General features: G+C 39.4%; 1 protein-coding gene across 1 annotated transcript in view; it reads left to right on the plus strand.

Annotated features, from left to right (window-relative positions):
* KIAA1549L (KIAA1549 like) overlaps positions 1-21,690 on the plus strand; it is a 142,332-nt gene that overhangs the window by 94,160 nt on the left and 26,482 nt on the right. Inside the window, exons 15-18 of the mRNA XM_076343503.1 lie at positions 305-432; positions 11,400-11,578; positions 13,211-13,428; positions 18,196-18,325. Of these exons, the coding sequence (XP_076199618.1) occupies positions 305-432; positions 11,400-11,578; positions 13,211-13,428; positions 18,196-18,325 (655 nt within the window). The remainder of the gene's footprint in view (positions 1-304; positions 433-11,399; positions 11,579-13,210; positions 13,429-18,195; positions 18,326-21,690) is intronic.

Here is a 21,690-nt window from a genome sequence, read left to right on the forward strand (position 1 = left end):
TAACAGGATTTTTTGTCCTCTGCAGTGCCGCTTCTGTCATTGTGGGGGTTGTGCATGAGAAGTGTTTGCTTTCGATGCCACTAAGATGCCTATCAGCCCTGAGCTAACTGAGAAGTCGTGTTCTCCTACCGTCGCTCTGTTCCTGCCTTTACTGTGTTTCTGTGTGCAGTTTATATTCTGTCTCCTTTTGGTACAAAATCAGACATGAAAACTCAGTGATGCAAACTGTGCGAATGAAATAACCTTGAAATGAGGTTTATAAGGAAGAACTCACAGCCTCCCTTGTTGCTATGGTTACTTGCAGCCGGTCCCCGAGTCAAAACGGCTCCATCATCAGCAACGGGTCAGGAAAGCCCAGCTCCGGCCGGAGCTCCCTCCAGAAAGTAATGGCACCGCAAAAAGTGACAAAAGACGAAGGAAGGAAAAGAAACGGTGAGAAGTGCTTCTTGATGAAAGCTGCTCGCAGTCGCCCCTGTAGCGGTACCCACGCAGGCACTAGCTATGTTGAAACCATCTTCCTATACCTTCAGCAGTACTTAGGCATTTTCTGTTCATAGCTGTTTGGGTCTTTTCCCCCCTTTACTGCTATAACTATTTCTCAACCTCACACGAAACAGGATGGTGTTTACTCTTTATGTGTGGGCCTTTGCAAATTTTCATTCTTTCTTTTTTTTTTTCTTTTCCTTTTTTTCTTTAAATACCAGTAAACTAATGAAGACGTGATGCTGTGTAGTAGGTGGACAGCTTTTTTTTTTTTTTCTGTGTAGAGTCCTAAGATATTAATTTCCATTACTGCTGTTGCTGAGCTGGCCCAGATATGATGAAGATGAATTAATTAGGTAAAAATTAATTTGAGAAAGTGTGAGATGTCCAGAGCTTTAACTTTCCATCTTTTATCATCCTCATCATACCTTTTTGTTATTAACACTTCCTGACAGCTTTTCCTGATGCATCTAGGATGTCAGCTTTTCCTGATGCAGCTAGGATGTTATGCTGGATGCTTATTACAAGCCCTTGGTTGATGGTGGTGACCTTATGACTTGAGATGTATCAGGAACATCTGATGAGAGTAGAATGCCATCCCCTTTCTTCCTTGCTTTTCTTTTGTCTGTCTCTCTGCTTATTCCTCCTGAGTTATAGCTTTGCTTCCATAGCTATATTTTCCATATGAATAGAAAACACTGTGGTTGAACCAATTGATCACTTCCCTCTAAAGGGAGGGAATTAAACTGGATGTGGTCTCATCAGATTCTGTCACGAACACAAGTCCGTAATTCTTCTTTGTTAAAAATGTAAGTGTGGAAAGGAGGACATGGATAAAGAGAAAATCTTAGTGTAGATCTCTTCTCCTTTCTCCAGTAAATCACCTGAGTAACCTCTGTGGAGGCGATCCTGGTATCAAATCCTGTCATCCCTTGATGGTCGTTATTCCTAATACCAAAGTGTCACACAAAGGCTTTGCTGCTTTAGCAGGAATACAGTGTGATATAGAGACAGATACATAGCACCAGAGATGGCCTTTGTTCTGCACAGCAAAATCATACTGTGTTTTTCAAGTGTCCTCTGTTCTTTCCATACACGTACCATAGAGCATTGCATCTTGTGGGGACCATATAATTGATATAACTGTAGTACTCTGTTTTTAAATCGGCTTCACTGAGATTTATGCACATTTGCACATTCACACAGACAAGTGAAGTTAATTTTCTTTTGTTACATGTTTGTCACCTGTACTGCTTTCTTCTGACAGACCTGTGGCTTTACTGATTACTTCAGACCTGTAATAACAAGTATTCTGAGTGGTCTTTCTCAAAGAGGTCTTCCCCCCCCCCCCGAGACAGCATAACAATATTTCATGGTTCTAAGTTTCAAGGGTTGTAATTATTTTTTCACTGTTTCAAAAGTAGCTCATTTTATGAGACAACAACATTTATGGTTTCCAGTGTTAAAAGGTGTAATTTATGCTGCTTTTTTTCTTCCCTACCCAGGAAAGCCCGTATTCAGAAGCAGTGTCAGGTGGTGTTTACACGTGTAGGCAAAATAACTTAGTGAAGGTATTTTTTTTTTGTTTTGTTAGGTTTTAAATCTTCAAAGAAAATTGGTAAGAACTTCCAGTTTCTTTGTTAAAGAATTGACTAATACCTAACATCCTCTCTTCTGATCTGGACTGTAGTGTATTTCTAGAGCATACACATGCTACTTAAAGAAACCTTTCACTGTAGTATAAGGGAATACTGATCCTTTATTTTAAATCTTAATTTCATTATAATTCTAGCTTCGACTTTATTTGATAACAATAACTAGGCACTTTTCAAATTATGTGGAAAACTAATAACTTTATTTACATGTTTATTTTACCTTCCCTCTTCTGTCTTCTGAAAAAAAGCCTGAATAATGTTGTTGTTTAAAATGGTCAAGGTGCTTCTTGTTGGGAGCAGCAAAGGAGCTAAATGATTTCTAGGAAAACATCTTTAGTGTATAATCCATTCATAGTATGGTTACTTGTTGTTTGTTCCTACCACATGCTGGCAGCAAGATCTTGAGCTTCTGTGGCAGAAAGGAAAAGCTGGGTTTGCCTGTTTAAGAAGTAATAGTATAGCATATATACAAAATATGAAATAGATGGGCTGTTTCCATCTGACTATTCTGGCTTTGAAGGAAACTGTGCATGAAACGCCTTTTCTGCAGAGCCCTCCTTCTGGTAGAGACTTCAGCTACTTCTAGAGGAACTTCCTTCACTCGACTGCCATGGCCCTAGAAAGGGTCGCCTGCTAGTTTCCAGGCAAACTATGAAGGGGAATAAATACATTGTTCCCTGGTAAAGAGATGGGGACTTTTTAGCTGTAGGCATGTCTTTTAAGATACGTTTAAGAGAGTTTCCTGACACAACCCTTTCAGAACAGCTTCTGGGAAGGAAGATGTGGCTCTGGGAAATGAAATGGCCTCCCCCTTACCAGAATTACGGAGCTGGCCCCACATTTATTTTCATATGCATGTGCAGATGTGTTTCTGACTTTTGAGTCGTGTGATCCCAAATGCCTATTGAAGTTGAAATTAAAAAAAAAAAAACCAAGGCACCCGTTACTTTTCATCATGGAGCTTACGCTTTGTTCCCCAGTGCTATGATTACAAACACTGTTGTCATCTCAGATATTTTGTTCTTTTTGCAGGCTTTTATCTTTATCCAGCATGATTAGCATCAATAGAATGTGTTGGCTGATTCTTCCTTCCAGTTTAAGAAAGAAGCTGCTTTTCTCCTAGTTGTTTGTCTGAACCTGCTCCAGTTCTCTAGCCTGGCTGTAGCCTGACGCCTCTAATGCGCATGTCAGCAAAAGCAGCAGCATATTTTCTTCTCTGAAAAGCAGAATCTTAAAACTGGAATGAATTCCTTGATGGTCACATGTTTGATTTGGGGACTCCAAGTTAGAATGGCTCATTAGTTGCCATAGTTACGGACCAATTTTAGATTCTATTTCTTGCTGACATTTAGTTACATGGAAAAATGACAGCACTGGATGTTACCTCAGTACATAAACTCTATATGGCTTGTATCAAAATTGACTCTAAATGGAGTGTGTCAAGGCTGAGAGTGAACAATGTGAAACCACCACAGACTGACAGGCTTGATTTAAGGACCTGATGATTTGGAGGATCAGGAGAACTCTTTAGCTGAGCCTTATTTCTACAGAAAACACAAATAAAATATCTATTCGTATTACAATATTGATAAATTTTGGTAAGGTAATAGCATTTTTTTCCTTTTGGTTTTTTTTCTTGGAAAACATTTATTAGTATTCTAATAGGAAGTTTCCTTTCTAAAAGTTGATGAGTGGGGCTTTCATTTACTTTGGGCACTCAAAAAAAAAAAAAAAAACCACCTTTTTTTTAAAAGTGCCCAATTGCATATGTCAGAGGACTGCGATATGAATGAATCAGCCAAAAGAGGTACTGGCAATTTCCAAGACGGGTTTGTAAGAGAGCGTGGAAGAGAACAACAGGATATTAGCACTTTCACCTATCGTTTTATCAGGCCTAACATCATTCAGGGAGAAGCAGATGGCTGAACCCACATGTACTTAAAGAACTACAGTAGCCCACAGTAAAAAGTTTTCTTTCACCAGCTCCTCACAAAATGAAGCCAGTGGAAGTTATATAGGTCATTTTTCCAAACTTTGAGTGCTTGATCTTGCAACCTTCCTGTTAGCATCTTTGTGCTAGTGAAGGTGTGATTGCTTGTTTGTTTTGAGAAAAATGAAAGCTTTAGTTTGCTAGCAGTTCTTAATGAAGCATATGACTCTCTAACTTTTGGGCTGAGAACTCGTATAGTTGAGCCCAGTTTTGTATTTGAACCTCATCATCGTGAAAGGACACACACCAGAGGGTATTTGTAAAGAGTCAAACCTGTGTAAGAAATCTTCCTTTCCTCCTCCTAGGAGTCCCAGCTGGAGCACTTCTCATCTTCCAAGCATTTGGACGTTGTCTTTAAAAATAGATGCAACTTTTCAGAAGCAGTTCAGTCAGGGGCCTCACTCCTTTTTAAATATCAGTCTCTAAGACTATCATTTTCTCTGTCCAGGCAGAAGCTGTCATATAATTTTTAAATTCTTTTTTCCTTCTGTTCTTTGTAGGGATATCTGAAAATCAGGTGTCTGCAGGAACAAAGTACCGGGGAGGAAAACTTGGCTGTATTATTGGCTAAGCTAAAATCAAAGGGATTTTTGGATGTAACTCAGCCAAGCTATGATACACTGCCTCTTTTATTCTGTGTAAGTGTGGGCCACCAGTTTTCACACTGTCTGATGTGGCAGCTCAGCGTCAGAGCCAGCTTTTCTGAATTTCTGAGCAGTTGTCTGTAGTGACTCAAATGAAAATGAAATATGGCAACAGCAATTGAATCCAGTAGCAGCAATGTAGCAGTCTGCTTTGACACAGAAGTTAGCTGGAGGATCTGGTGTCTCCTCACAAACATCCAGCACCCTTCATCTGCCTTTTCTGTGCTGCATGGGGTGAAATACAAGTTAGGGTGAAAAGGGCTTCATCTTGCCAAATTTTGGTCCTTTAAAGTTGGCTTGCTAATCTGATCTAACCAGGTAGGCTCTCTAGTGACTCCAGAGGGTCATAACTAATTGGGACAAATATTTCTGCTCTGGAGGTACTCGCTTTTCTCTTTCCAGTATGGAAGGAGCCCAGACAGCTGCATTAGAGCATAGGCACAGCTTTGAAGTGAGACGATTCCCTTTCATGATGCCTGTCTCTTTGAAAGGCTGAGAAATCAGAGTGCTAGGAAGAATTTATGGTGTAGAGAGAGGAATCTGTTCTTTTCATCATTCATTCCCTCATCCTGAAGCATTAGCTTCATTTGTCACAGAAACAGCATTAGTGGGGATCTTTATCTAACTCTTCACCCCCTCGCAGTAAACTCCTAGGCTTTTCTGGAGTAATTTCCTGACATTTAACCATAGCAGGGTAAGGAAAAAAAAAAAAAAGAATGAACAAAATCTGCTTGTTCAGCTGAAATCCCTCATATTGGCACCAGTTACTATTCTCCTTGAGCCTCCCAGAAGCTTTACACATTGATTCTTTTTTTTTTTTCCTCCAAAGATTTCAGCTTGTGTGACATAGCCTAATATTTCCCCATACTGTTTCCATTTCTTCCACTGTCTTTTTTTTTTTTTTGGTGTTTGCTTGTTTTAAATATAGAGCGCGCTGTGACCCTGCTAGCATCCTGCTGGTGACAGCGAACCCTTTGTTTCTTCAGACATAGCCTACACCATTTCCCGCTGCTTTCTCCACTTGGTTTTGGTTTGCAAGAGGCAGCCAAGTGTTATAACCTATTCTGTGAACTTCTGAGCCACGTTTCTGAGCCGCTTCACACTCCTACAAAAGCAAAAGGTGCCACTGCTCCACCACCTCTCTCCCTGGAGAGAGAGTGGGAGAACAAACAGCACGTCTGATTGTCCATACTGTGTGACAGGGGCCACCCAGGTGCTGTATTCACAGGCATGGTAGAACGTGCATAAATAAGTGGAAAATACCTTCTGTTTGAGCTCTTTTAGGTCAGCATGGCTAACCCAGCTTGTCTTTTTTTCTTTTTGAGCCAGTCTTTTTGATTGCTTTTCTCATGGCAAGAAAATACCTTATCTTATGTTGCTAAGGTGCCTGTTGCAGCAGACCTCTGAAGGAACTGGGATCTCCAGGTGGTTGTGCAATTAAGTATTTCTTAATTCATATCTGCCTTCCCCTCCAGATAAGCTCTACTCTGCCACTAAGCGAGTCTGACAGCAGTTCTCATCCAAGCGACAGTGTGAAGAGTGTGTAGATGTTCATACCATTAGGTCCAGTGGCAGTCTGGATGGTTGTTATCTGTCACTAATATGTCAGCATTGAAGAAGACAAATGCATGGTTTTATTGTGCAAACAGAAAACTGTCTCTGCAAAGCTTTTTAAAACTCAGAGCACTACTTTCTTAAAGAAGTGGCTTCTGTTGTAGGTTCTCATGCCTTCCCTATCTTCTTTGTATAGTCATCATCCTTGTCAGTTAAATAACTTTTTTAAATTATTGATCATGCCTAGGATGGTATTACAGAAGTGCCAGCCAAGAAAAGGGGCTGATGGATTCTCTACAAACATTATGAAACACATGGTCTCTTTTTGAAAGACTTTGATATTTAAATAGATGCGGCAGATGTGGTTGGAGGAGAAGACATAACCACAAAGAGAGAGAGATCCTTGCTTCTGCTTATAAGGACAAGAAACCTTCATAGAAAGTGAACGAAGCAAGCAGCTAGTAGAAGAGCAGACACCCCACGTATACAGTTTCATAAGAAACCTGCAAATGTCAGTTTAGAGATCTCAAATGACCTGCTCAGGTAACTCCTATTTCAGGACCCCAGGCAAACCCAGGACTGCAACACCTCAGACACGTGGTGTTTAGCAGACTTTGCATACGAGAAAATAATATCCAGGAGGAATCATGAGCTGCTTCCATTAGTCTGTAAGCCATCTGCTTCCCTGAAAATATAATATTTGTGCTGTTCATGAAAGGCTTAGAATCACAGTGTCTCACGGTTGGGTGTATTTTGGAAAGGGGGTGTGTGTGTGTACAGAAGTATGTTTTCTGTTACACTGCAGTATCTTAGAGAGGTATTTCAGTCCTGAACAGGTTCAGATACTGATGTTAAGAAACTTGTATTTTACTTACAGGCTTATAAACTCCTTCAGAATCAAACATTTTTTTTATTGCTAAGAGCTCTTGTTCATACCCTTCTGGAGATAGTCAGCTGACAAATTAAATTATTTAGATGATGTAGAAAATTTCCGATTTTTTTCTATATAGACAAATTTTCTCTAAAATGAAAATTATTTCCCCATCATTAATGTACATTCAGCAGTCAGGATTGCTGTCTGAAATACTCATACAGAGGCTCTTTCCTAAGGAGATAGTCTTTTAGGTCTGTGGCATAATTTGCTCTCTGTCAAACTTACAATTTTCATTTAATATAATCTATTTGCTTTCCTATTATTTTAAGCCCTTCCGTTACTCAGAGAATTCATTGCACACTATAGGTATGGTTATAATGTTTGCATTCCCTTCATACAAAATAAATCTTGGGAAATTGTTAATGCCTCATTGAATGACCTAAGAAAAGGCAGGGCACGTCTACCAGCTTGCGAGTGTTTCCCATGTTTTGGCTTCACATGTTTTTCTCCATCTGTGTCATTCTTTTCCTGAGGACTTCCAAAATCGGTCAAATTGTTGCTTCTGAGCAGGACAGCACATCTCTTTGTTTCAAGTATTTTGCTGTAAGGTTACCTGATCCGCAGGTTTAGATTTCCTTACTCTTTTTTTTTCTTTTTACAGATAAGTATTTCAGTCCTTCTTCCTTCCAACGTATTTTGATTTGGGAGAGGGGAGGAAAGACAAGGTGGAGGGAAAGAGAGAGGAGAGAAATCGTGTGGCCTTCATATTGAAATCTTAGCCTGACAAAAGTATAACTTTTATTTTTTTGTATATAAATTAATAACCAGATAAAAAGAGAATGTTCCACCTGTCTAATTGTTTCTTAACCGTTCAGAGCTGCAGTTCCACAGCCCCTTTTCCACCGGCTGGAGGACCAGTGGCACGAGTGGGTAGCACCACCTGCTGGCATCGCCGGCTGGAAATAGTGCAGAGCTGCACCCAAATTGGAGGCTAGCATCCCTGAAGCAGCTTTAGCCTAGCGAATCTTGTATACTAATAGCTACAGTGATGTGGAGATAAAGCTTCAGCGATGGTCCTGCTCTTCAAAAACTCAGTGCCACGCTGATCTTCACTGCAATTGGCACTCAACCTGAATAAATGATTGCTTTGGATATATCTTCATGTACTTCAGTCACGGGAAGATTAGGAAGAGTAATTCAATCTCAATGGATCATGTGGCATGAGATATCTAGCACAAGATGTTTCAGAGATGGGAAATTACTGTTAAATAAGTGATTAAAGTAATTTTTTTGCCCTTTTCTGCAGCTGAACTTCTAAGTCTCGCTATGTGTGCACGCAGACAGTGCAAACGAGTAGAAGAACAATGAATCCATATTGGTATGCACCTGTTTAAAAACAGAAATTAAAAGCGTCGCTTTAAATCTGTGTTGCTAATTATAATAAGCAAGTGTGCTTATTGTGACTAGAAAGAACAACTGGGCATTTTTCTGAAGTTTCCCGTGCCCATCAGTCGTTTGCCCAGCTGAGGCGTTAGGATGGGTGGGCTGGCCCGAGGCAGGGACACACAGCAGAAACAAACACTCCAGGACTCCCACTTTTCTCTGAGCTCCCTTTGGTTTGTTTTTTAAAGTTTGGAGGTTGCTGTGGTTCAATTGCATTATAAACGCCTGTTGTAAATTCTCTCGGAAAGGGATGGATAGGAGCAAATATTAAAATTCCCACAGTACTTGCTTAGGGTTCACCGCCAATACAAACTATAGCAGAGTGCCAGTAACTGGAGATCACAGACTCTCTTTATCACTCATCGGTGAAAAAAGGGCAATGGAAAAAACTACTATTATATTATAAATGCCAATTAATGAACAAATGCTAAGCTAAGGTGAAATAGACTTCCAATTTCTAGTCCCATTTGGTTATTATTTCCATGCCAATAGCACTGCAGTAGATGCAGGAGATGTGCTCACAAATGAGAGGGCTGATACACTGAGGGTGCTCTTCGGTGTCAATGTACCACATCAGAAGTAGCTGTCGTCTGTGATTCCTGATTCCCTTCATTTTTCTTTTCTTTAATGAGTCTTTGAACCAGAGGAATTCTGTTTAATTAAGCAAAACTCTTGGTTTCTGATCCTGAAATGAGGTCTGAGGAGACAACCCACACATCTGTAGCTAGTCATGCTCTCTGTGGGTGCCTGGAGATCACTGCCAAGGTCTCAGCAAGTGCAGTCCTTCTGAAACACTGGGGTGGAAACGCAGCTGCACTTCTTGGTGCTTTCTGCTTGAAGTAGGGTACACAGAAGATGTTTGGGAAGAATTATGTTTTGCAAGTTGATGCTTAGCCAGGGTTTTCAGGCAAATGCTGAGACAGGCAGCCAAGGGAAAGTGATTCCACAACTTCTTGGTACTTGGACCACTGACAAGATATTATCCAGGCTCACCTGAACTGTAATCATCATGAGAGACCATCTTTGTCGGTGAAAAATACAATTCAGACAAACTTTTTCTCTCTTGGAGATAGTCGTGTCACAACGGAGGTACCTTGTTAGGGTAGCATGGAGGTTTCAGCAATGAATCACAGACAACACCCATCTTCCAAAACTGCATCTGGTGACTTACATGAGAATTGAACTGATTCAAAATGCCCTGAGGGAAGAACGTCCGTGCTTCCCTTTTATACTCATTGTGATGTAAATGCCCTCCTGTTCAAGTGTGGTCTGTGACAAGCAAGTATCTCTTCATTCATCTGATTTTGCTGGTGTGGTGTCCTGGTGGCATGGTCATCAGTGGGAGTCCAGCAGTTAATTTCAGTGAGCTAGGCTCGTGATCTGCTCGCTCTGGTAAGCATACAAATTCAGAGTGTTTGAACTAACCCCAGGAGGGACGAGGGGATTTCACACCCACTAAAGACTCCTCTATCATATTTGGACAGTTCTGTGGAGCTGGAGGGACAATATTTAATGACAGAGTGATTTAACCCATCTATTTCTCAAAAGTTCAAGCAGTGTCAACTCCAGTCCACACTGAGTACAGACAGAAAGATAATAAGCTTACTCAGTTTGTTCATATTTTATGTTGCCACTGTCAAGTATTTTCTTACCAAAATCACTGGCTGTCTAAACTGCTGAGTTTATACAAGTCCATTGTAATTTGTGCAGTGATTAAATATTAAAACAGAGTGTATTTTCAGAGGAAATAAATTTAGAGCAGACCACTTTGTTCTTTAGCAGAGGATCTCTGCTCCTGTCAGTTAGGAGATGGAGTAAACATTCTTCCCTCTAATAGCATAATTATTAAAAAATGTTTGCAAGAATCTCTTTGTAGAATTTGTGCTCATGCTTTAGAGTCCTTCTTTTATTCCAAAATGAGGATAAAAGTTTAAGATTCAACAGCTGACAAGATGATGCAGGTTTACAAACAAAATTTGGAGGAGAAAAGGCCCAACTGTATGTGAAAGAGTTATCCATTTATATAGAAATCTAAAACTAAAGATGCTTTGCCATGCCATTTAATTTTAAAGGTTTTCAGAAGCCTTCTCCTGTCTCTTAAGAAATTTTAATGGTTTAACTTTACAGCCACCTGAGGTACTGCTTTGCAAAGCAAAAAAAAACCCCAAAACATAAACTTGGACACTATCAGTTTCTTAAGTATGTTTTAACACACAACAGTAATGCTTTCATTTTAACAGATGGCATTTTTAGCATTAATAACTTTTGCTAAAATCAGTTAGTTTATTTTTCAAATTTTGCGAATGTCCGTGCTCTTGCAGTGTAAGACACAAAAAAATGCTGCACTTTTGGGTTAGATCAGGTGTAACTACTGATGCCTTGGCATGTGGAGGCTTGTGTGTGTGTGCTTGCGCGTATAATGTCTTTTTCCATCTGAAACCTAGGAAAAGATGTACTTTGACTTTCATTATCATTTCCATACAATTTTCTGTGTCATTCTTTTTCTCCTTTTCTTCCCATCTTATTAGTGCAGATTGGAAATCAACCTTCTTTGGGGGAGAGCGAGATAACATTATGTATTCAAAGGATTATCTGTAATCTAATGGAATTTTTTTCCAGTGTAAAACTCTCCCAGGTCTGCTCCTCGAGTGTACTGAGCACATCATTAATCTAAAGCATGTGCTTGCTGAATTTCACCTTGAACATGCAGTAAAAATATCTGTGTCTTTATGCTGAATGAGTTTGATATGCTTTAGTGCCCATAAGTGACGAAGAGGAAGGAGGCATTCTCTTTGATAACATTGCCAAATCTGCCATTGACCCCTTCGACACCTCTTCTGGATCAGTACAGCTGATAGCCATCAAACCTGTGGCCCTACCTGCTGTTCATGCTGCATCAGATAGGAGCCAGGAATCTGCCATCATTAATGGAGAGGTAAGGACTGTCTGATAATGTCTCCAGCTGTTTCCTTGGCTACATCCACAGGTGGAACAATCTTAAGCCTGTTAGAGTTGAGGACTGGTAGGAGCTTTTCACCCTGATGCTATATAAAGTCCTATTAGCACTGTGGGCTCGGAGATCTGAGAATTTAAGATCTGCTCTTTCGTGATGCACCTGTGAATGCATGTGACCTTGGAAGAGGCAATTGTCTACATTCCTGCCTTCTCAATATCCTTCTCTCCTATCATATTAGTTTTAACAAGATGAGTAATGAAGGCAGAGAGCAGAGTAAGATCTTTGTCTTCATGAATTCTGTGGCTGAACATGGAAATGTATATAGATCATCCGGGTCCCAAGTTGATTTTTCTATACTGAGCAACACATCTCATTCAGAGCAAGAAGGGGTGGAACAGGACCATGGCTTTGTTCAATCTGCACTCCAGCCTGTGCACAGAGGGTGCAGTTGTTTCCTGGGACCAAAGTGGGATGGCACAAGCGTCTGATCCAGGTGCTGGCCAAAACCCATGCTTTGGCTCCAACATTAGTATGATTGTTCATGTTTTTATGTAGATTTAATCAAGACTGGTCCATTTACAAAGGACTTAGGCTTTTATATAGTTGTTAAACATGATGGGGACAAGCCAGAGAGGTGTCTTGTTTGCAAACTAGCACTGCAACAGTCATTTAAAGATCAGCCAGAATCTCCCTGATGCTGTTTAAAAGCAACAGGGAGGGCTGCTGCCAGAGACACAGTAAAAGACAGTGTCATCAGGCTTTCCGTGTGGGCCTGGATTAGAGCAGTCTGTCATGCTCCATTTTGTACTTGTATTTTAAGCCCTGAAGTGCCATGTAGTTTCCAAACTCAGAGAAAGGCTTTTTTAGATTTCAGCATCTATTTTCTGTAAGTCAACAGGATGGCACTCCCGGTGCTGTGTGCTCCCTTGTACATACATTTCTTGAAATTTGTGAGAAGACTGTAGAATTTGACTCTGGGAGCACAAAGCCCAAGTAAATGACTCATTTCCATGTAACTGACAATTTGAAGCAGAAGGGAAATTTTCTCAATGCTTAGGAGCACCCATGGGACCTGATCTGTACCAGGTCAGACCGAACACCCGTTCAAGGATCCTGTCTCTGACAGGGCCGTAACAGATTTGTAAGGAAGCATATAAATAAGAGGAACATATGATGATATTTCACCAGAATTCTTCCCCAGCCACCAGTGAAGACTTATTTAAGGTTTTGTGTAGTGAGGGGCGATGTCTCTGTACTTAAGGGATCCTAGAAGAATTTTCATTGGTAAGTTCTCCCTGTGGTGTCCAAAAGCAAGCACGGCATTGGGTCATGACAATTGGCTAACATCATCGGTGTTTTTCTTCAGTGGGTGTATCTGAGTCACTGTTGTGATAGTACATAGTTTTTAGGCTAAAATTATTTAACCATCTGCCAAGCCATAAAAATGCAGCGACTCTGTTCACTTGCAGTTCCTTGCTGCTTACAGATGGCACGGTGTGGTACAAAAAGCGCTCTGTAAAATGACACATGCAGTGCATCAAACACACTCAACAATACCATTTGGAAGTAGCCAGACCAGCACCACCCTTTAAACATCTTTTTGCCTTTTAGGTGAACAAGGCTTTGAAGCAGAAATCCGATATAGAACATTACCGCAACAAGCTGCGCTTGAAAGCCAAGAGGAAGGGGTACTATGATTTTCCGCAGGTTGATAACAACAAGGGGCTGACAGAGAGAAAAAGGATGTATGAAAAAAACCAGAAAGAACTTGACCACATTTTGGATCCAGATGCAGACGTCTCGTCTCCGTTTGCTGAGCCTAAGAACAGGTGAGACTTTTTATATGCAGTTCTTCACCCGGGAGGGAAGTTGATGTCCAGAGGTTGTAGGGAGTCAAAGGGGCCATTCTTAATGAGCCAACTGTTTGCTGTATGGTCAGCTGGTCCCTCCTACTTTATGAAGAAAATTCATATAACCCGTGATTATTTATGAGAGTATGTTATCCGGTAAAACTGCAATGTGGTTAAAAAGAAAGAAATGGAAAGACAGAAAAATAAGAGAAGGGACTATTGCAAGTTCTTGTGAGTCATATTCCAAGTAAGGGAAATAGAAAAAGTGGTAGTAATTTTTTTGGTAATACTGAGAGTGGACTTAAGCCAGGAAGTTAGCCTTTTCCAAAGTTCAGCAGTGTTATTATTTTGTCATTATTTTTATCTGAATATAACTATTGCAGTAGGCATAAGATAGCACAGCCAGTACATTGTCCATATATTTTAGTAAGTCCTGCAGGGATGGTATCTGTAAGGATGTGTGTGTACCCGTTATTGGTGATATTCCTGTGCCTTTAACAGAGAAAGTCATAATTTGCTCATCTGTGACGTGAAGCTGGCATATTGTATAACAGTACTAATGTTTGATTAACACTTCACTGTCTCTTGAAGATGGCACACCAGTAGTATTCATCTCCCCATTTTAGAAACGAGGGGGGAGTGTACATGCTGATTCTGCCTGAGCCTGATGGGGGGGGGTGGGTGGGTGGGTGGGTCTGCTCTGTTGCTGGTGCTCTCTGAAGCACAGGTTGACACACTGAGAAGAGGAGATCACACCAGTCCTACCCCAGGAATGGTCACAGTATGCAGATTCCTCTTCCTTAGGTGTGGTGGAGGTGTGAAGGATTATAAGAGAGTGTGTTTGCCATTGCACCTCACACCACGAGGGGTCTGGTTCTTACTGTAATCAGGGACCAGCAGCAGTTGATCCATGAGAGAAAAAGGGATACTGAAGTACAGTTCCTCTGGAAATGGTCTCATGCCTGGAGGTGCAATCTTGCATCCCATCTCCTGGAAGGTTCAGATCAAAGTTTTCCTATGAGCATAAATCATGGCTGCAATCAAAGCATCAGTGGCGACACAGTCTTTGCACACAGCGCAACTTCAGCAATTACCCTTGGGTCACAGAGATGAAAAAGACTGTAATGGGAATTATAAAAGCAGTGTTGGCTCAGAACCTGGGCAAAACCTGTGATCAGATGAACTTCTATAGGTCTAGAGTTAAATGACTGAGGGATACTGCCTTTGATGGGCCGTTTCTCAGGGTTGCACTGGTCAATGAAGAAAAAAGATGCTGACTGAGCTGTATGTTATGTCCTTGCTGGAGGGTCTGGGGCATCATTTCCTTGTGCAGTTTTCCAGTGAGGGAGGAATAATTTGCTCCAAATGCACTGAAAAGGTAAGATACTGAACCCTCAGTACACAGGAGTCTGCTCTGTCTGCACAGTCTGTCCAGAAGACATTAATGAAACAGTAGAAACACTGAAATGACTGTGTGCTGTACATATAGTGAAGGACTGAGGCATTACTTTGGATATTTATTATGTGTCACACGCCATGTAGGAAATGTTTAAAACATTGCACATGAAGCTTTAATGCTAACCATCTGTTTTTTGTTAAATATACTGATGTATGTTTGTTCATGTGCCAATGTGCTGAAAGGTCCCGGAATACATTTTTTTCTGCGTGCTTTCTAATGTGTTGTGTAAACCTGTCATAGTGTATTTGAGATAGTGATCACTGGCATGATACAAACTGCTTGAAGGCAGGTATACTGCTGTAGAGGAATGATTTCATTGTGTAGCTGAACCATAAAAGGCTGACTGCTGGATTTACTTGTTAAATATATAGTCTATATCCCTATATAGGAAGAGAGAAGAACCATTTCTGATGCACTTTCTGTAAAGACACAAAGCATTTAGAGAACTTCACAGATGATGCAGATGTTTGCAAACAAACCAATTCCAAAGTCTATGCTAAAATTTCCAAACTAAGACCTGGAACTGAACTTGATATGCTGCAACACACATGACAGCATTATTGTCTTCATTTTTCTAACTAAAAATAAGATGGCTAAAATGGCATACTGCTGGAGGAAAACCTTGAATAATACTGCAAGGTAATGTGCGTTTTGGTTATTGATAAATGAATCAATACAATTGTATTTCCGTAATGAAATAAAATTGCTTTTAAAGCAATCTAGGTTAGCATAAAATTGAAAAGATTTGATTTCTAACTTTTTCTGCTTTGTATCATTGTTTGTATCATTATATTTACAGCAATTAAAAACTGAAAAATTGAATTTTTAAAAAAAATAGTATCACTTAGTAAGTCAAAGATTTCAAAATTTCTAGGGAAAAGGTCTTTTCCACTCTTTTCTGTTTTGTGTATATTTCACTGACTTTATTAAATAATCACATTATTACAGCATTTCCAAAAGATATCAGAAAATAAAGATGCAGTTGATTACATTATTCAAGATCACCTTTACATTTTGGATTTGTTTTAAATTGCATTTAAAAGTGATTTACAAAACATCACCACTAAGTAATTTGATTTGGTCAAGAACAAACAGTTTCATGCTCTTAGTATCTTTGAGTCTTCTGTACCATAAAATTCATGTTTTAAGATCTTCCAGTTGTGTTCCCAGAAGGCACCTGCTAACCCATTTGAATGCCAGTTGTTAGCGTTCATACCTCCTTTCTCATTAGTAAAACTTTCTTAAATGAGCTAATTGGCAATCTCAAGGCAATTTTTAAGAGCCTACTGATGATATGCGCTATTCTGGGTTTTTCTTTAATAGTTTGTAATCAGGTCAAGAATCTGCACGTATTAGAGAGCTGTATATTTGAATCCCTTAGAAAATATATCACAACTGCATCAACTAAGCATTTATGCACCTATTGTAAAATGTGTATGAAATTTTAGAGACCTTTAATGTAGGAACATAAAGATGGTCAGATCTGATTAGTCTTAGCATAACCTAGTTCCCCATGTTTTCTGGTAATACCGACAGTATAGTCTTGGAAGAATCAAGATAAGGCACTTTAATTTATTCAATATTATATTTATAGAGGAAATTTTATTCCAAAACCTCTGCTTGTCTTCTGCTTTGGCAGTGCATTTGGGACTTTCAAACATGCGCATGGAGATTTGTGATTAAAAGTCACACCCAAGTTTTTGAAAGTTGCCTTAAAATTAAATACATGCTCGAGTACTTAGTTTGATCAGAAGCGTGAAATTGATATTTTTTTGTCCTACTTTTTATCCTATCTGATCATGTAAATGTCTGTCTTTCTGGATTTCTGCAAACCAGTTTCTGCTGCTCTAATCTGTCATGGCAAAAAGCTCTGTTAACTAAATCTGTAATATCTGAAGAATTATTTCTTCTTATCAGCGAGTTCATTTGAACTGTGTTGTCTTTTCATTTCATTGATGGTTCTTGAGAGGTTAAACCATGAAGTCTTCGTAACTGCTGAATGGAACAGAGGCTACTTAATGTGGTTTCCTCTTATGTCACTTACAGAAACGGTCCTAGGCTTTTCAATATCTCAAATATTGTAGTAGATCTCTTTGTAATCAGTTCAGGCAGTCCCAAACATTTAAAACTCTGGAGACCTTATTTTTAGCCCGCTTATTAACTCAAATAGAGCTCTCGGCCACAGGCTCACTTTAATGCAAGCATTTTCTGCCTTTCAATCAAATCTTAGCACAGGATTGCATTTTTCTCTCACGTTACCTGGCAAGCATAGGAGAATGATGGAAACGTCACTGAAGCCTCTCCCTTCAATAGCCGCCTTTTCAAATTTCTACTTTCAACTCTTCAAGAAAATTACTAACGGCCAGAATATGCTATGACAACAGCATCTCCTAAACTTTCTTGGTTTAGATGTAGCCTTCTTAAAAGATGCAGCTTGATGAAGCATGAAGTTCCTGTACCACGATTTGGCAACCACTCCTAAAGAGCTTATGTACAGATACATTCTGTACCTTACAGAGAAATGCTATATTTGTTTTTGTATAAGCAATAACAAGGAAAGAAATGGTTGCATTGGAAAGATCACAGGATATTTTGGGTATTGAGTTATATGCTGTCTTTCTAGTACCTTTGATTCCCCTGGCTTCTGAGCACACGGTGGTGAAAGTTCAATGCCTAGGGATGCCTTTGCCCCAGTGCTGCTCAGAGCTATGCTGGAAGCGGTTTATTCCCAGGGATTACAGCTCTCTGATAAAGTTGTGGCCAGTTACCAAACTGGCTGTTTAAAAACAGCACCTTGCAAGCAGTTCCCTCCCACTCCTGTCTCTCTTCCCATTCACTTCGCTGGGTGTTTGTTTCAGTGGAGCGTTATTCCACTTCCCTCTCGTTGCTCAAGATCAGCAACCAAAATCTCTGCTCCCCATCTGAGTGTGTTGGGAGGTCCTATTATTTTTTGGTAATAGCACCTATTTATTTTTTATGAATTTGAATCATATCAGCTGAGGTTAAAATGGTTCTGATATCTTCTTGGGACATATTTCATTTGATAAGCTCCCACATATGATGTCCATGTCTTTTATGTAGCTTTATTTTCTTTAACGGTAAACAAAATTAATGATCTCTAACAATGTCACTGATTTCTAGCACTTCCATATACATAGAAAGAATATCCTATAATAAAGTGGCATTTTTATGAACCTTATCATTTTAGAATAAAGGTAAGTATGGAAAACTGCTGCCTGTCATTTTTTTGTTTTCATTTTACTGTTTTCTTGTTTCATGTTTTCTAGGCAACCGATGAAGAACTCGGTATACAGAAGCAGGCAGTCTTTGAACAGTCCTAGCCCAGGAGAAACTGAGATGGATCTTCTTGTGACTCGAGAAAGACCAAGACGTGGAATCCGTAACAGTGGATATGACGTAAGTTTATCAGATATATGCGGTGAAATTTGCTCAGCAAAGTCTTAACTTATTCCTAAAAACAGGATACTATTGATAAGCTACAAGCCAGAGTGCCACTGGATATTTAATGTTACAGTACGTTATGTGCACTCAGCATCCTGAAAAGGTTCAGGATACTCCGAGCACAGACTCTTTCACGTACTTTATAGCTGTACATCATTTTATGGTCTGAAATGCAAACAAAACATTTGCCCTGAAACTCACTATTTGCCAAAGTGTTAAATTTTGAATTTAGATACTTCTTCTAAGCATGCAGCCACTTAAATGATACTGAGCTTATTTTCACTGCAATTAAAATCCTCTGTTCTGTACCCCTGGTGCTGCTCTCTTAATTCAGAAGAATGGACAACCAACTTCTGGGAATTTCACTTAAGTCCAGATGTCAGTGTTTTGTGGAAATCCCCTAGGAATAGATATTGTCCTCTTACTACATCAGCACTGGGAGAGTTTTGAATAGGTAAATGTCAAAACCAGCCAGAGGAGATGCTGATTTATGGTCCAAGAAACTCATGTGGCCAACACAAGGCTAGATTAGTTGTCTTGTGCAGTCTGGACATAACACTGGGTGCAAGTTGACACTGCATGCACCCAGAATGAGGACAAAAATAGTCCCCACACTGGTGTAATGTAGAATTTTTCAATCCTTCACCACGTGTACAAAATGCTGTAGCTCAGCCATCCCTGAAGATCAGTCCCTGGAAAAGGTCTAATCCATTCTGGAAAATAAGGATGTTCATCGGGTGGTTGTTCATCCCCTAAACTCTGTAGATGACAAGCATTTTGTGTGGGGCTTAATTGTCAACCCTCTCAGCTGCCAGGGATGCGTTTTTAGCAAGGTGAAGGAATGTACCAAGGTCAGGGGATGTGTTCAGGGAAGTTTAAATCTTTTTCAGAATTCTTCGGGGCATGTTGTAGGTGTCAGATTTCTTAAATGATTTCCTGCATTTGAACACTTCCCATCAGACTACATGAGTCACGTTGTGCCATGTAAGTGGGATGACTGGTTCACTGCTTTCTGAGGCATTAGAATACATCGTTGTAGCCTGGAACAAGAACGGTATAACCTGTTAAAATAGGTTTTACATTTTGCAAAAATATATTTTATTTTTTTTACACCACTTAAATGTTTCCTTTATTATTGGAGCTTTCTTAGATAATAGAAACATTGTCAAGCCAGCCTTCCCTCAGTATCCTGAAAACCAAATGTTTTAAGAAAGCAAGAGATTTTTTTTAATATGCTAATAAAAGGTAATTTTTCATAGTTGGTATCTTCCTGAAATGAATGTTGAAAACATTCTGGGAGCAGGCATGGCCTCCCGCTATTAGTTCAAAAATAATATGCCATAAGTAGTTAGCAGAAGATTTTTAAAATATATTTTAATATATTGCGTATACGATATATAAAATATATTTCAAAGAAAATTTATTAAAAACCTTGAAAGTAGATTAATGAGCTTATGCAGATTCTGAAATGTCCTAAAAGTCGTGATAAACTCTGAGATCGGCGTACACCACACACAAGTTTGCTTTCGCCTTTCTTTTAAGGTTGGGGTTGGGCGAGCTGTCCGTGGCACAGTCTTTTTTTACTGATAAGTGATATAAAATTCCTTTTGCCCGATGTGCTGCAGATTCACTGCAGTGCACCTCTTCTAACTCTGAATGTATTTCCTGTCTGAAAGCAGAAAAATGCCAGGGGAAAATGGGACAGGATATTGAAATTTTGTTCCCAAGCCTCAGCTTGCAGCGTGGGCTGGTTTCCCTCACTCCTGTTTGAGGTTCCTCAGAGCTGTGCTGAGTGTCTGGCAGGCTTGGTCTCCCAGGATACCCATGGGTGGGCACTTGTATCTATATTTACGCATGGAATTCATATGGATCTCGCCAGTGGTGCAACTAAACGCCTCTGTAAATCTGACCTCTGAAAATGGGTGAAAAAGGGCTCTGAAAAAGGGCTGGTTTGTATGCTGAATCTTGTGTCCTTTCTTTTTTACCTAGTACCATCTTGTACCATTTTTTGATATCCGCTTTGTTGTTCTAAAGGTTCCAGCTTTCTCAGACTCCTGCTAACCTTTTCCTCCCAGATTATTTAGCAACAAGTCCCACAGATGAATGGTGAAATTTGTCTTTCATAAGCAGATCCAAACGATCAAATTAATGAAGCAAATAGCCCATATTATCTTCCAGTCATGAGAATTTTACAGATTAACAAGTTGCTTTCTATTTTTTTTTGAGCTGTTACCAGTATGCCCAGGTTATTTGTTGAGGTTTATCTTCCCAACCATGATGAATGCTTTGCGCTTTTTTTTTTTTTTTTTTTTTAAGTAAAGAGACTAAGATTCTCCAGATTCTTGAAGAAAATCCTTAAGGACTGTTAGACTGATATGCACAACCAAATCCTGAGAGTTTATGATCTGCCTGATTTTGCCTTGTCCTTTAAATAGGAGAGGGAAGTAAGAGCTCAGAAATCTGCCATTCCATACTATTGGCTTTTTTTAATATGGTTCCCCTTTCTAATATTTCAATTATGGTTTTCTAAAAATATTTCATTCCCTATAATCATGTTTTTTGTGATATTTCTCTGAATCGTGGTTTTGTTTCTCAGAGCTAAAAAGTGGTCACATATGAGGTCAATAGTTACATACCTGTCCATATAGAATACGTAACTTTTTGTGTTATTTTGGAGCATACATTCTACTGTTTGATGTTCTGAGTATATTATTTGCCTTTATAGCATCTTTTATAAATGGATTATTATTGAACAGTACCTATCTTTCAATTTTAAATAATCCCAACAGGGTTTAATATCGTCACCTAGCAAGTAGATTAAGGAGACTTTATTAACATGTTTATTATTTCCAACACATTCACAGACAACGGTGAGTACAGCAAATGCTATAATGAAAAAGTCTAGAACCTCTAGACTGCTAATGAGCTTTATACTAAGGCAGAAAATATTTAGGCTGGTTTTGGTGTAAAAGGAAGAAAATGACCTTATTATACATATCTAAGAGATCAATATACAAAAGAATTTACTGGTATAATTTTATTGATATAGTTAAATTAATCCAACTCCTCAAAAATCGTATGGATTAATGTTCATATGAGGAACTTTACTGATATAGTTGCAGCAGCAGAGTTATGCCAGAAGTGTATAAAGTCTGTGTCTCAGTACAGGACTTTCTTTTCCTTCTTCATGTAATCCCAGTTCCTTGTATTATACAGTAATGGTGTATGAACAATAGCCGGGTTTTTATAATGGTAATATTAATGCATAATGGCATCTATTTATGATACTTATGTGTTTCAATTGATAGGAAAGCAAATGA

This window comes from Aptenodytes patagonicus, chromosome 7, assembly GCF_965638725.1.
Source record: "Aptenodytes patagonicus chromosome 7, bAptPat1.pri.cur, whole genome shotgun sequence".
NCBI lineage: Eukaryota > Metazoa > Chordata > Aves > Sphenisciformes > Spheniscidae > Aptenodytes > Aptenodytes patagonicus.